The sequence below is a fragment of the Dipodomys spectabilis genome, unplaced genomic scaffold (assembly GCF_019054845.1).
Source record: "Dipodomys spectabilis isolate Male_0828 unplaced genomic scaffold, ASM1905484v1 ptg000138l, whole genome shotgun sequence".
NCBI classification, from domain to species: Eukaryota; Metazoa; Chordata; class Mammalia; order Rodentia; family Heteromyidae; genus Dipodomys; species Dipodomys spectabilis.
The window spans coordinates 2,359,453-2,376,588 of NW_024870815.1; the positions used below are offsets into that span (position 1 = coordinate 2,359,453).

Consider the following 17,136-nt stretch of genomic DNA (forward strand, 5'->3'; position numbering starts at 1 on the left):
CTGCTGGATTTTAATGTGAAGAACCCAGCTGGCCAGGCCACTACAGGAAACCTGCCTAATGTTGATACTTAATTAAAGGTATTAGCAGCTGCAACACAAACATAACAAAAACCCATTACAAGCAGACATACTGCCTCTAAAAATTTAATAAAACCGGAATCATAAACATTTCCCCTCCCCCCAAAAGCTTTTTTAGCTTTTACAGAATGTTGGCTCTTCAGGCAGATGATGGATAACATAGCTTATCAGTAACAGATGCATAGGTCAGTGAAGGGCACATAATCACACCACCTATCTGGCTCTGGGGCAAAAGCAACTGTGCTCAAAAGTATAATAATAATAAATTATAATAAAAATAATAATATCTAGTGTATCTGGGGCCAGACACGGTTGTAATGCTTCACAATATTTACTCCTATACCCATCACAGCATCCCTAAGAACAGGTTTCATTGTTATTATTTCCATAATTTTCCACTGTACAATTATGTCTGTTGTCTGGTAGAAAAAAACAGGCAGAGAGTAATTAGGTACCTTGCTTAAGGAAATAGGCAGCCGGTAAGCTAGAAATTCTTGTGCTAGAACCCAATGTGTGTGTGTGAGTGTGTGTGTGTGTGTGTGTGTGTGTGTGTGTGTGTGTGTGTGTGTGTGTGTGTGTGTGTGTGTGTGTGTGTGTGTGTGTGTGTGCGCGCGCGCACATGTGCACTACCAGGGCTTGAACTGAGGACATGGGCACCATCCCTCACTTTTTCACTAAAGGTTAGCATGCTACCACTTGAGCTACAACTCTACTTTTGGCTTTTTGGTGGTTAATTGGTGATAAGAGTCTCATAACTTTCCTGCGCAAACTGGCTTCCAATGGGATCCTGAGTATCTAGGAATATAGGCATGAGCCACTAGTACCCAGTGACCTCAGCTTTTAACTTCTAGAGTATACACCTCTCGTTACCTGTTCTAATACTCAATGTATACGAAATGAAGGAAAGCTCAGTTCAAATTAAAAAGTCTCTTCTTACCAATGTATCATCAGACATGAGCCTTGTATCAAGACACTCGTTTTCCATAATATGATTGAATGAATGAAAGAATGAGAAAGAGAGGAAAGAGGTTACTACAGTGGCTAGCTGGTTAGTTATCACAGTAATAATTATGCCTAGAGGTCCCAGAGACGTGTTATGTGGGATGTTCTGGCTGCATAATCTGTCCATAAAGCATTGTAACAATTTTTACAAACCACAACCATCAGAAATAAATGTTAATTCTCACTGCATAAGGGATGGAAATAGTCTTATAATGCCATCTACTGGAAACTTGGTTAAGATAACAGTTGCTATCTCACTTCTGTTACAATTAACTTGAATAAAGAAATTCATTCTCAACCTTAAATCCAAAATCGAAACCAACCAGAGCAACATGCAAAGCCACTAATACTTTTAAAATCTGTAAAAATAAAATAAAAAATAAAAATCAGAGTTACAATTTTGTACATGATATGTGATTTTAAAATACCAGTTATTTGCTAACAATTATGTAAAATTCATAATGACTCTAAAACAAGTCAGAAACCCTGCCTTGATAGGGAAAGATTCAGAGCCTGATATGCTGGTGCAGTATCTATGATCCCAGTACTCAGGAAGCTCAGGAAGGAGGATCACAAGTTAAGGCCAAACAGATCTACATAGAAAGTTCCAGACCAGCTTAACAATGTAGTATAAACCTATGGCAAAAAAAAAAAAGGGGGGGAGGTAAAGATGTAGAAGATGAAGTCATGTAAAGTCACGTAAAGCTAGAATATGATAGAATGTAACTTGTAAGTGTAATTAAAATTAAACAAGAAAGATAAAAAATACAAAATGTAAAAGAACCAGCAAGAGGTTTTAGCTGAGTCTTCAAAGGTGGGAAGGGATTTCCCTGGTGATCCATACAAACAGCTGAAGCAGCACAGGTATTTCACTTCTAGCAAAACAGAAAAGGAACCCAAGCAAGAAGGAGAGTCTAGAGAGATGGATGAATTCTATTTTGCTGACCTCATAAACCGTGTTATGGTGAGAGTTTATCACTATAACACCAGAAATCATTCAAAAACTTTCAAGTACATTCAAGTTACAGACCATCGCAGTTTATATTCTGGCTGGGTCACCATGAAGCAGACTAAACACAGCCTGGAGATCAAGACTTGAGTCTAAATGCACCACTCTAGGAGTCAAATGGAAGATTGGAAAGGAAGGGGGAAATTCTTAAGACACAGTTAATAGATGTTACTTACTGATCTGACCATTCTGACGTGGGAGTGAGAGAGAGAAAAAGAACAGAGGACAATTTCAGGGTTTTCAGCTTAAATAACCCAGCTTAAATAACCACAATGGTACTAGTGCAAAGGGAGAAAATCACAAAGGTGTCCTCTGAGTGCCTCACACTCAAGGGGCAGAGAGGTGCTTCACAAAGCTTCACAACACAGAGTTCTACGAAAGATGAAGCCTCTAAGGGGGCATCACAGAGGGCATTCCAAACAGACAACCTGCGGCAGGCACAAGGACCCACCACAGCAGAGCCACACCTCCAGGATTACAAGATGCATGGGAGAAAAGACTATGGGTGGGACTGTCACACAGCAAGAGAAGGTAGGAAAGAAGAGAACAAACTCTTGGGACTGTACATGAGGGAGGCAGAAAAAAGTGCACAAGTACGTTAGATCCTCCTGTCACAGGAGAAAGCATTCCACCCCTGATTTACGCAAGGACAGACCCACCTCGTTTCCACACAACTCACTTACTGGAACTTTTTCTTTGAACTCTTCTCCTTATACATTTGATTGGCTTTTGGGCTTCCATCCATACCACCAGAGCCCTTTTGGGACATACAAAACTGTAAAAAAAAGCTGCATTTCTTTATCTATCTCAATTCTGAGCTCTCCCTAACACTCAAAAGGCAGCTTGTCATCTTACGATACACGTTGCTCAACCAAAACACTGTTACTTCAAAGACCACCAAGACAGCTTCTAACCAGTGCTATCAAATAACATGCATGCTTACTGCCACTCCTTTTTTAATTTTTTTATTGTTATTACAAACATACAGTGGGGTTAGAGTTACATAAGTCAGGTGAAAACAGCACATTTCTTGTTGGACAATGTCACCCCCTCCCTCGCTCTCTCCCAGTTTTTCCCTTCCATCCCCACCCACAAGTTGTACAGTTCATTTTCAATTTAGTGTCCATTGATTCATTTGTTCACCCTTTATCACTCCATTTCTGGGCCTTGCTCTCCCAAAGACATATAAATGAACCTATACAGAACAAAATGGGAAAAAAAATTGCCAAAAAAAAAAAGCCTCTTGTTTTTATTTCCTGGAGTTCATTTCGATAAATGATTTTGGATGATCAGATGCACACAGACATTATACTCTTCTGACCTCTCCGTATACTCCTTTGTTCTCACTATGTGTGAATGCCTAGTTACTATAACTTCTTAAACTGTATTGAGTCTGGGCATGCTGACACACACCAGTAATCCCAGCTACTCAGAAGGTGAAGACAGGAAGAAATCAGTCCAAGGCTAAGCTAGGCAACAGTTTGAAACCCTATTTGAAAACCAACCAAAAATTAAGGATGTGGCTCAAGTAAGTAGAGCACTTGCCTAGCAATTACTTGATATCCCAAGTACTGTGAAAGAATATTAATTATGTTAGTATACTTAAAAATAAGTATTATGTACCAACTCCTATCTTACCCTAGAGGTTATTTTAAAAAAAAAAAAAAAGGGCTGGGATGTAGCTCAGTGGCAAAGCGCTTGCCTAGCAAGTGCGACGTCCTGGGTTCGATCCCCAGTACCAAAAAAGAAAAGACAAAAAAATACAGTTAAAAAAAAAAAAACCCAAACAATAAAAAAAAAAAAAAAGAACCAACAACAACTAAAATCTAAACCTCTACTATTCTAACTATATTTGCAGACAATGAATGACCACATCTAGTAGTCAGTGAGGTTGGGGAAAAACTGTGGGGAGGAAAATCATTGTGTGATTTGTGTGGATGTGTGTTTTCTAAGACTAGGATGAGAACTTGTGCATCTACTAACCTATTTCATCGCTTTGTTGCTATTGTTGTTTTGTCCCTTAGCTTTTTCACTCAAACTGGTGTTCTGCCACTTGAGCCAGAACTCCACCTTTGGCTTCTTTTTCTGTGGGGGTGGGGGCAGAGTAGAGGGAGGAGTGTGGTGGGGTTAATTAGAGATAAGAGTTTCACAGATTTTCCTACCTGGGCTAGATTGGATCCATTATCCTTATTTCAGCCTCCTGAGTAGCAAGGATTATAGGTGTGAGCCGCCAGTGCCCAGCTATTCTTATAACTTTAGTTACATTGGCCAAGACATTAATAATTCAGGTATTACAAGTAACAACAAATATACTATATCATAGAAGGATCAAATGGTCCCAAGATACTGAATGATTAGCCTACAAGGCTCTCTTTTTTTTTTTCTTTTTTTTTCTTTTTGTCCGTCACGGCCTGGGTACTATCCCTGAGCAATTTTGCTCAAGGCTAGCACTTTACCACTGTGAGCCACAACTCCACTTGCAGCTTTTGAAAGGTTAATTGAAGATATGAGTCTCGCCAGGGCTTTTCTGCCCACGCTGGCTTCAAACTGTGATCCTCAGATCTCAGCCTCCTGAGAAGCTAAGATTACAGGTGTGAGGCCACTGGCACTTGGCCTAAAAGGCGTTCTTTTTTAAGTTTATTGTAAAGGTGATGTGCAGAGGGGTTACAGTTACGTAAGTCAGATAATAAATACATTTCTTTTTGAACATTTTCTCCCACTCTTTCCCCTCCCAACCCCCCCAAGTTATAAAGTTCATTTACAACATAGTGTCTCGTAAGTATCACTGCTAAACAGGTTTCATCCTTTGTCCCCCCTTTTCTGTGATTCCCCTTCTCCTCCCCACATCAGACAAATCTATATATAAGACAAAAGGTCCAGAAATCAAAATCAGTGACAAAAGGAAATAAACCAAAGGGAAAAAAAGAAAGAAAGAAAATACCTGCAAACAGTACAAGAAAAAACCTCTTGTTTCCATTGCTTAGAGTTCATTTTAATAAGCATCATTTTATATAGTCATAAAATGCACATAGCTATTGGGCCATTCTGATCCTCTCCTAAAACTATCCTCCTTTGTTCTTACTGTGCAAATGCATAGAGTGCTGTTTAATTAATCATGCCCAAGTGTAATTACTGTCTTTTATTATCCATTGGACTACCTTGTAGATTTATAGACATAGTCTAGTTATTACACATGAGGGAAATCATGCAGCCTATGTTTCTTTAGGTCTAGCTTCGATTTCACTTTAAGACCTTAAGAGAACTTGTCAGAACTGCATCTAGTCAGGATTCTATCATTACACTCTTATCTGCCTGGCCTGCTGGCTGAGTTACTTGCTCTACAAGAAAATCAATCACATCAGTAAAATGATTTAAAAATTATTTTTCTTGGAAGGCTATTTCAAATTCAAGAGGTCTTTGATGGTTCTAATTTCTATGCACTGTAGATTACTGCTTAAAACTCAATTTATTTTATCAAAATCTCTAGCATAAATAATGGGGCTCCTCATTACAGTGCAAAATTCTCAGCTTTATAAGAGCAATATTTATATAAAATACATTCAGAAGCCAGAAACTTTTCAATCTTATCTTTTATGACTACTATAACAATGGTGATTAATTTAACATTAACTCCTTCCCAATACCAAACCTTGTGCTGGAAGTCTTTTTTAAAAAGTTATGATTTCCACTTTCTTTTGCTATGTAACTAAAACTATCCTTTGAAAAAGTCTGCTTAGCTAGACACAGTGGCTCACGCCTGTAATCCTAGCTACTCAGGAGGCTGAGATCTAAGGAGCACAGTTCAAAGCCAGTCTGAGCAGGAATGTCTTATCTCTAATTAACCACCAGAAAACTGGAAGTGGCACTGTGACTCAAGTAGTAGAGTACTACCCTTTAGCAGAAGAGCTGAGGGACAGTGACCACGCCCAGAGTTCAAGACTCACAACTGACAAAAAAAAGTCTGTTTGACTCTAACTAAAATCCCAAGCACTCTGGGCACCAGTGGCTCATGCCTGTAATCCTAGCTACTCAGGAGGCTGAGATCTGAGGATCACAGTTCAAAGCCAGCCCAAGCAGGAAAGTCTGTGACACTCGTATCTCCAATTAACCACCAGAAAACTTTTTCGCCAACCTTGAGCGAAAAAGCTTAGGGACAAAACCCAAGTCCTGAGTTCACATCCCCATTACTGACAAAATAATGAATTCAGAGAATCAGCTGTCCAAAGTCAAAAGACAATTAAAAGATTCAAATCTGGCTCTGTCTAACATCTTTCGCAAAACAAGAAGTGCCAATATTTATTATGTGCCAAATACAATGATAAACACATGTGTCATATCGTTTATCTCACACATAAACCAAGGAGATTGCTACAACTAATACCTACATCTTACTGAAGAGAAAACCAAGGTTTATAACGACTGAGCTGTCAAATCACACAGCTAGTAAGTAGAATTCACTAATATTGAAACCCTGTAGCTATGAAGCTACACTGCTTTTCTTCTGTGATTAAGGTGACACTAAACGCCAAAATGAGATCTATGTTGCTTCTACAGAATTAACAGATAAAAATGATGGAGAGCTTTAAGGATTTTCATGCTAATTAAATTATTTGTATTGGCAAGCCCTCTGGTGAGGGGAAAGGCATTAGAAACTAGATGACTTGCAAATCCTATACAACTCTAAGACTGAGATTTAGTATAACAAAGAGTTTGAGTCATAAACACAGCACACAAAGTAAAGAAATCACTGAAATGCCAACTCTCCTGGTGCTTTTGATAAAAACGTTAGTGAACAGACATCTACCCTGCAGGTACATGTAATATGGCTTATCAAATTATTTTATTTTGGCATTTACAATATAATCATCTTTGAAAGAAAATTCTCTCGCATAAAATGTACTATAGAATAAAAAGAAAATCTCATAGGAAAACATTGTGTGTTAAATTAGTATCACCTGGAATCAAATCTGCTCAATAAAGTAATAAAAAAAAAAAATGACAGGATCATCTTGTAGTCAGAGAAGGAGGGAAAAACTGGGGGAGAATTAAAGGATGACATTACCCAATTTGTGAAATGCCCCCAGCACATCACCTTTATAGTAACAATTAAAATAAAAAACAATGACAGGAAGAGCCAAAAAGAGGCCAATGTATGAGTTTAATCTTTGATGAAAAACAGTAATTTGTATTTGAAGTAAACAACACTAAAACTATTGTCTCATTGTAGGTACTATTTCAGGTAACCAACATGCCATAATCGTAATTCATAAGCTCTACATCAGAGTCCAAAGCCCATTTCTATTCCTCCTTTCCAGCACCAATGTCAGTCAATTCACTGTCCAACCAGAAGAGAGATCACAAGCAGAAAAGGTCCCAAAGATTGCCCACTTTGAGATGGAAGGATTTTGAATCATAGACATAAAACTTTATTCCAGACCATTTCTCTTGAAGACAGAGTCACTACTCCTAGGACTCAAAAGCAAACAAGTTCAAGAAGCGAACTTAGGCTCCAAATATCCTGACCAAACACTATTTCTCTTTCCTTTGCTCAGAGACTACAGAATGGCTTCTCCTTAAAACTTTCCAACTTTCTTTCTTTCTTCTGTCCTTTTTTTGAAGGACAACCAGCCCAAAATAGTTTTAGAACATCACTCCACAGTTTATCCTCTTTTTTCAGTCTTTCACACTCTCAAGATGTTATTCTGACACATGTTTACTTACACCACTTAATGTGGACCCAACCTGTGACTCATTAGCACAAATGTCACACCCCACCTACACACTGCCACAGCTCCGGCAACAGGACATGGTACATATGATTAACTGAGGGACAAGAGAAGAGAAATCTATTTTGACTTTTGGAAAGAAAGTTACAAAGGAGAAGATGAAGGAGGTACAATGAAAGAGAAAGGGAGCTCATGAATATATACTTACATTGGTTAGGGGGGCATGCGCAAACATAGAAAATCCTTCAAAGATATATTCATGGTCATCATATTCTATAACAGTCGGCCTGTCGGTCTAAAGAAAACAGAAATAGAAAATGTGACTTAAACAAATCCTATCATTTGCATGCACAGAAATTCATCAGACCATAACATAACCAGCAGCAGAAATGAAAGTGACTGTAGGCTCTTAATGTTTCCCTAAATACCAAGATCTTTATATGGAAGTTTAATTTTAGATGGAATTTTCTGGCTTGATGGAATTCTGTGATTCAGATATTAAGATTATTATGAGTGTCATAAAGAATATATGTATAGTATATCAGATATATGTATGTGTGTATATATACAGATATATATACATATATATACATACATATAGCTTCATTTCCTAGGAACCAGTTTTATTCAATCCTATAACACTACTAGTAATTCTTACTGAACTGTATTTCTAGACTAATAAAGGTTCTAACCAAACAAAGTAAAAACACAGTTGACTCAAACACAAAGTGAAATAAGACTTAGCATCAATAAGGTCAACTAGAATCTGCAGGGGAGGCTCTTGTAGGTGTCAGGTGCCAGATTTAACCCTTTCCACCTCCATCTCCAGACTCACCAGGGAAAGACAACCTACCAGACACTGCAACAGAGCAATTCTCTGGCAGTGTCAAAGATCTCAATTACCTGAAAACTGAATCTGCAATTAGATCATTCAAATGCCAGGCTGACCGTGTCTCTCCCTTAGGTTATTCCTAACGGCCCACCATTTTTAATCCTAAATTCATAAGATGGAGGAAATGATCAGACTGGAAATAGAAAAGTTGCTTTTTTTATACAGGTATTAAGTATCATTCCTTTAAAAAAAAAAACTTTATACATAGAAACTTGGTAAGAACTGAAATATATCCAAATACACATTATTGTTTTTACCCAAATCACTGTTATTTCCTATTTGCATAACTCAACAAAAAATTGTCTAAATTAAATGAAAAGACATTCTGATGAAATAATGATTAATAATGGCATAGACACTTTGGAAAAGATTTTGGCAAGTTCTCAAATATTAAACACAGAGACCCAGTAATTTTAGTAATAGGGATATACCTCCAAAGCATCAAATATTTATTCATACACACAACTTGTACACAAATATCCACCTCAGCATTATTCATAATAGCAAACAATGAAGACAACACACATGTCCAAATGAATGGATAAAGAAAATAAGGTATATCTAACACTATATATACAATATATGAAATATTACTTGGCTATAAAAAAGAATGGAAGAGAAGGCTGGAGTATAATACTGGCTCAGATTATTTGTCTGGTACATATGAGGGTTTGATCCTCAACACCACAAAAATAATAAATTAATAAAACACTGATAGATGTTACAATATAAAAGAGTCTTTGAAAAATTATGCTAAGTGAAAGAAACAAGATGCAAAAGACTATATATTTCATTTTCCCTATGAAATATGCAAAATGGGCTACTCTATAGATACAGAAAGTGCCTCTCTACCCGACTTAACCTTGGGGGGGTGGGGGTGAGAAAAAAAACTGACTGAATGGGTACCAGGGCTAACAATGGTTGCACAAGTCTGTAAATTGACAAAAATCATGAATTAAACACTTTGAGTAAACAACTGTGGCTCAAAAAAGTTGTTAAAGTATATATTTATGAATAGTTCTAAAATCTCTTGATGACACATGTAACCAGACTTAGTCAATTTCCTACTGTAAGAGTCAATAGAGCACAGTAGAACATATATGAATATATCCTGGCTTCAAATAACCACTCTATGACCTAGTAATTAACTTCATCTACAAAACACAAACTAATGCCCCCTGTGTATAACAGAGATAATACATACTTACTTGAGGTAGGTTGTGAGAATAAGTTAACACACAGAACCATTTAGAATCGTGCCTACAATATTACCACTATACGAAATGGTAAGTATAAAAATTCTAAGAACAATTATAATTATCACAAATACACAATACACGTTCTTATTTGAGTCACAGATAATAAATAGGTTGATTCTTAAAGAGACGCAGAAACACTCTACTTAATTCTTCCTACTCCACTGCTCCAATAAACAGCTCCATAGTTAACTGGCTACTATGAATTTGGCTAGGAACAATACAAATGATGCCTACAAATACAGTAGTATGAGAGCTGAAATTAACCTCATTATGATAAAAACTAAACTTAGCAACATAAAAGTACTTTTTAAAGCCAGGCGCCGGTAGCTCACACCTGTAATCCTAGCTACTCAGGAGGCTGAGATCTGTGGATCAAGGTTCAAAGCCAGCCCAGGCAGGAAAGTCCGTGAGACTCTTATCTCCAATAAAAAACCACTAGAAAACCAAAAGTGGAGCTGTGGCTCAAGCGGTAGAGTGCTCACCTTGAGCTGAAGAGCACAGGGACAGCACCCGAGCCCGGAGTTCAAGCCCCACAACCAACCAAAAAAAAAAAACAACTTTTTAATTACTGAGGATTAAGCCTAAGGTCTGATATATGCTAGACACTCTACTATTGAACTATATTCCCAGCCCCCAAAATAAGTATTTTTCAAAAGAAGTCTTGAAAACTGAATCAGTAACTCAGTAACTACACTCACATTTGAATCTACTTTTTGAATTATACACAAATTGCTTTTATTAGCAACTTACTAAAAAGTTGGTAGGAGGGGAGACGGTGATGCGGTAGTGGAAGAGTCTGCCAGCGTTGTTGGTCATGGGGCGACAGGGCTTGATGGCCTGAGGAGACAAAACCAAAATGACTTGACAAGCAGAATTTTCAGCCTCACATCTGACAATGGACATGTCCACGTGTGTTCCTTCACAAGTTAACAGGAAGGAAGACGTAATCACTTTGTATCATTAAATGAATAAAAATAGCTCTCAGCAACCTTTCCACCGGCCCTGGTGAAGTGGGACCAGTGTCCAATAAGACCAATAACTTGCCTAGGTTTGGGGCAACTCAAAATTTGTGAGCTTGGCGAACAGGGGACTATTCATCCACGGGAGTGCCTGGGAGACCAGGGCTGGCCCCAGGGCATACACAGGATCTGCTACTGGCAAAGACATAGTCCTGTTCCATCCAGGTGGCTGGGTCACGTTGGCTACATCAGTGTTCAGGAGGAAGTGCAAGAATTCAGGAGTCTTAGCAGATTTCTAATTTGGGAGCTCTTTTGGCATACTTGACAAAAAAAAAACCACCTTCGTAGGTTTTGACTCCACAAGAGAACCACAGCATTCCACAGGGCTTCACCCAAAGTGTGGGCCACAGCCAGTCAGTGTTCACTCTCCTGATTTTTCACCTGAAAGTACTGAAATGACTCACTTGCTTCCTGCAACTATCATGAGCAGGACTCAGACAGCCTTCTCCTTAGTTCAGTCAGTACCAAAGATGTGCCTTAGGCACTGGTAGTTTACTTTGGCATAGCTTTGGCAAGACGTTAGAGTAGGAACAGGTCAGAGTAGGAAGGGAAAGCTGAGCATCTGAGCAGAGCTTTGCCAAGTTTGGGAGATCTTTGCCCTTTTCTGTACCTATGTTCAATGTATAGCGATAACCAGGTATCCCTTTCACAAAGGCACTTTAAGCTACTCTCTGCTGTTTGTGAACACTGCCTGAGCAAAGTGAGCCCTCTTCTGGACATGACTGGGCTAGTGTGTACCACGCTGCTGACATGCATTGCTGACACTGCAGGAAGGCCAAAAGAGCCTAATAGCTACCAATGGTCTATGCTACCAATGATATAGCTTGATACGACACAATTTTTCAGAGGCCCAGATAACATGACTTAAGAATATTTCTACATCTAAAATAAAATTCTGTGACCATCTTTCTTTTGTTACACAGTATTAAGGGCTACTTTTGGCTACATTTACAAATATAACAATGGAATACTTAGTAAAGTAAGGAAATTAATCACAGAAATTACAGCATTGGGTTTCCACAAACACCAAAAACAGTGAAAGGAATAAACATGCAAGGCAAAAAGAAGGGGACAGAAATGAAGAAAGCATGAGAGGTGGCAGAATAAAATATCTCTTGAGCTTAAAAAGGGAAAAGGAAAACTCCCTACTACGTGGCAATCACTCACCTGAGTGATGGAGAAATTCCAAAAGTGTCATTGCAGATGGTGGAGGAAAGACATGAGAGTATTACAATATGGTAGCATCTATTGCTAGAAAATATACCACATAATCACCAGAAGGCTCACCAAAAGACACATACTAGAGAGAGGCATTGCAATGCTAAAATCAGTGGAGGTCTCCTCTGCAGGCCAGGGCTGCCCATAGGATGAGAGTGGTCACAGAGCAGAACTTGTCAATAGCAATAACAATAACAGAATCCTGAAACCAGAAGCCAGGCTTCTCAACTGCTAGAAGCCATGATACATAATTATCATTGTCACCAATAAGGGCAAAGTGGCAGCCACGGGAGCCTAAAGCCAGCTATGGAAGCAATCAACAGAACATGGTGTCCTTGAACACAAAATAGAAGAGCCACCCACAGGGTGTCATTCAGCTCACACTAACAGAGGAAATCCAGATGGATAGCCGAGAGTAGAAAGCAGGTCACTCTAGTAAAGTCATACTATACCTTGCCCAGGGGCCAAGTTTTTTGGACCAAAAAGCATTGGCTGAAGAGGTAGCCAGATCCTAGGAAGAAGCATGCTGTAATACTGCAATAAGCAAAGATAGTGATGCCTTCCTCAAAGGGGCCTACGGCTATTGACCCAAGAAACCCAGATACCTAGACAGTTCAAGGAATATTGAAATCAGGATCTGAATAATCACATGGAAAGTGGATATGCCCATTTCCAGGGTAGCACAAAGGCTGCCAACATCAGGTAGGTCCAAGTAATAAAGACCTCAGTAGTTCCCAGCTGAAGGGCAAGCATTCCTGCTGCTGCAACCCAACAACTCAGCAGACACTATGATGATGGGAGAAAAGATGCTGAGATGAAAATCAAAGTGATGTTCCCTAAGGTTCTGGAGCAAGTCCAGACCCTGCCATCTACACTGAGTGAGATCTGTGCCTGAAAGAACACTACAAGGGACATCAAGTAAACACATAACCAGAGTGTTTTCAATCCCAAGAAATTAAGCTGAGTGGCACAGGCAGCCATCCATCATGAGATGGGGTGGCACATCAGAGTCAAGCCCATAATAGGAACTAGGCATGAACAAGCTGCTTGGGAAGGTGACCCACATCCCCAGGGCTGCACCCCTGTCCCACCAACCCCTCAGCTGATGGCTAAGGAAGTAGCAATCAAGGTAGAAAAGCAAACCTTGGTGTGCAAACAGGTAAGGGGTATACAATGAAAAGGAATTAAACTACGTACGGCTCAATCAGGGATGGCTCTGAAAGACCACTCTGAGAGAAAATGCTCCCCTTAGGCAGTCTCTGGCAGGTTACCTGGTCATGCGTTTCATGTGGAAAGAGATGGGGTCTGAAGTTAGAACTCAGAGCATATGGTCATGCCACATGGTCAGGGAACCAGAAGGAAGAAGACTGGAAGGTCAGGAATGAGAAAGTCCTGGGGTTGTGACTTGTAAATAGACAGGCAACACAAATGGCATCTCTGCCAGTATGGCGTCCAAGACAAAGCAGCCACTGTCCTCAGCCACCCCGACAGTGGATAGGATAGGAGCACGGGTCAGAAATGAGGGCTTCACATGAGCTCAGCAGCACAGACCTCACATATCAGTTAACCACCACTGCCAAACATCGAACTGGCCAACTACAATGAGCCACGTGTGTTCCCCAAAATGGCGCCATTCTTTCAAGAGACCAGTCAGTTACATGGATACCTACACTCCTTTCATCTGTATATGGACGGATAGGCTCTACTGAGTTTGTGCACAGGTGTTGAGCTGGCACCGGCCCACCTTGCGCCTCTCTCCTCGGCTGTGGGGAAAGTGTCAGCCTGTAGCCTACAGCTGTCCACTCCTCAGCGAGGCTCCATCAGGGCCAGCCTCAGCTGCACATTCCTGTCTTTCAATGTCACGCCATGCCCTTCCCAAGGAAGGTTGCTCTGGGGACTGAGGGAAATAGGAATATGAAGGCCATTCCAGTCCAACATAAGGTAATTCCAATAAGCCCAGGCTTGATCAGGCCTATATCTCAGCTGGACTCTTCCATATGCTCAGCCCTGCCTCTGTTCGCTTCCTGTCACAAGTGTGGATTCCTCATCAGTGTCTCAGAGCTCCCAACTAAGCCACATGCACAGATGCCCATACTACTGCCTTCATCCACAATGCCCTGCCGCCCTTGCAGTTTTCAAAGACAGATGCGATAAAATGAGGCAAATATGTCCCATTAGCAGGTATTGTCAGTCTTTGGTTCAACTTCCATTATGCATCCAACAAATTTTACACAGAATGGATTTAAATATTCCCTGTTTAAACACAATGCCCTGAATCCTAAGGTGATGGTTGTGGGACAAATAAGAAATATCAAATTGAGAGACAATGAGGGGGGAAAAAAAATGAAAGAAACCAATCAAAGTTACAGATGCTCTAGTTGCTCAGCTAAGCGTAAAGTGTCCCCAGCAAGCCACAGGGCGGGGGGGGAGGGGGGGGGGTGTTCCTGGGCTGGTCACAGTTTGATGGAGTGACAGAATAACAAGGACACGCTCTCTTGGAAGGGAAGCACCAGCAAGCAATCATGGGGGTATAGACCCCAAGAATGATGAGATCACGAGCCTCACAACACATTAAAAAGATCATTTCTCTAGGGTAATTTACAACCAGTTATGATGAAAATAGTTACTGTAATGTGTACAGCTTTAGGATACTTAATAAATCATTAATTTGCCTGGTTTAAATAATGTGCCTTCTACAAACCTTTAAAGTTTCCTTGATCATTAATATTCCACACTCTACCCTCAAAACTCAAATATTTGTCCTCTGCAATTATCAAAAACAAAGACTGGATTAGAGAATACAAATAGACTGCTTTGATGGCATGACTGGAAAAAAAGAAAAAAAATAGCACCAGCATCTGTCTGCTGCTCGCTCATACCCCAAACCAGTTACCTCTTCTCCGGGATAAATGCTGTGCCGAATTCCTGTGCGTCTCGCTTTGGCGCTGCATTTGCACAGAGGTCCATCATTCATCTGTCGGAAACAGAATGGAATTCGTTTTTATTGGGGGGAGCATCCACGCCATGCACGATGATGCCTCAGAAGCCACGGGGTTTAATGTCATGAGAAGCGCGGCTCTGCAAAGGCTGTCATAGTGAGAAGATTAAACGGATGTTCTAGTCCCAATAAAGCTGCAACCTGTCTATATTGCCTGATAAAGTGAACCGGGTGACAACATTGGACTCCCAAGTTATCTGTGCAGCCAAGCAGGAAATATCAATGTCAGCACCCTGTCTGCTCCCATCTCCTCTTGCCTTTCTTTGGGACATTTTTTGTTTTTCTTATTTCAGGAAAAATGACTTACAAAAAAAAAAAAGCATACTTTATATCCTGTATGAGGTACACATAATGCTCAGGAGACGATCTTCAGATTCTTTTAAAAAGAAAATCTCAAATGTACCTCTGAAAGCAGAAAGGGGAAATAAAACCTACTAGGAACAACATCATCACGTCAGACTACATCTTCTTTTTTTTTTTTTTTGGTCCGGTTGTAGGGCCTGAACTCTGGGCCTGGGCGCTGTCCCTCAACTCTTCAGCTCAAGGCTTGTGCTCTACCACTTGAGCCACAGCGCCACTCCCGGCTTTTTTCTTTTTGTTTATGGAGTGCTGAGGAATCGAACCCAGGGCCTCATGCATGCAAGGCAAGCGCTCTACCACTGAGCCACCTTCCCAGCCCCAAGACTACATCTTCTTTAACCTGAATTAATTTTACTACCTTGAGCCCCAGACACCTTGAGTCAATTAGGATGTCTCACAGACAGAACTGAGTTCTAGGCACAAGGTTTGTGAACTCTGAGGACATGAACTCTGGATAGGAGAACACAAAGATATGCTTGGTACTTCCAAAGAAAAAGAAAATCCATCTACGTGGATGTACCACAGTACTGTAGCTGTCATGAGTGGGTCGGGAAAGGCTTCTTAGTAGAGAAACATAAAGAGCCAGAAAAAGCACCCTCTCAAAAAAAATAAAGAAGCTGCGCATCAGTGGCTCATACCTGTAATCCTAGCTACTCAGGAGGCTGAGATCTGAGGATCACAGTTCAAAGCCAGCCCAGGTAGAAAAGTCCGTGAGACCTTTTTATCTCCAATAAACCACTAGAAAACCAGGAGTGGCGCTGTGTCTCAAGTGGTAGAGCACCTGCCTTGAGCTGAAGAGTGTAGGCACAGTGACCAAGCCCTGAGTTCAAGCCCCATGATCGGCAAAAAAAAAAGGAAGGCAGGAAGCCATATTATACTCTGGGGACATAAGCCCCAAAAAGATGGACCAGATCATTTATGTAAGTTGAAAGACCAAAGGAGAACCAAATCAAAATCTAGAGTTTTAAAAAACAACTTTAGCCATTTATCCAACATCAACATACTGGACAGGAGTGGACCTTCTTTTTCTTATCATCCTCTAAATAATACACTATAACAACTACTTATATTAGGCATTAGAAACCATCTAGAGATGATTTTAAGTGTAGGAGAAGGTATGTGTATATTATATGCAAATATTATAGTAAAGGGACTCTAACAGTAATAGACATTCCTATTGAATCAATCACTTTGGACACTAAGGGATGCTGATACAGACTTAAACATATCCTTTCATATTCTAGGAATTAGTGACTTACTATATCCAATTAAAATATAAATGAAAAGAATCTAAAAAAAAAAGTCTTTGAAAAGAAACAGTAAAGTGGGCTGGGAAGTGGCTTAAGGGTAGAGCGCTTGCCTCGCATGCATGAAGCCCTGGGTTCAATTCCTCAGGACCACATACACAGAAAAAGCTGAAAGTGGTACTGTGGCTCAAGCGGTAGAGGGCTAGCCTTGAGCAAAAGGAGCTCAGGGACAGCGCCCAGGCCCAGAGTTTAAGCCAGCACTGGAAAAAAAAAAAAAAGAAAAGAAAGAATAAAGTGAAAAGCTTTAACTTTCTTTAACCTTTTGGGA

At 40.1% G+C, this 17,136-nt stretch overlaps 1 protein-coding gene across 2 annotated transcripts in view; it reads right to left on the reverse strand.

Moving 5' to 3' along the window:
• The window catches only part of Drosha (drosha ribonuclease III), a 127,510-nt gene that overhangs the window by 84,269 nt on the left and 26,105 nt on the right, over positions 1 to 17,136 (reverse strand). For both annotated transcript variants that reach the window (XM_042690511.1, XM_042690510.1), the window contains exons 10-12: positions 15,097 to 15,177; positions 10,717 to 10,803; positions 8,024 to 8,110 (exon numbers count right to left, since the gene is read on the reverse strand). In XM_042690511.1, coding sequence (XP_042546445.1) covers positions 8,024 to 8,110; positions 10,717 to 10,803; positions 15,097 to 15,177 — 255 coding nt within the window. The remainder of the gene's footprint in view (positions 1 to 8,023; positions 8,111 to 10,716; positions 10,804 to 15,096; positions 15,178 to 17,136) is intronic.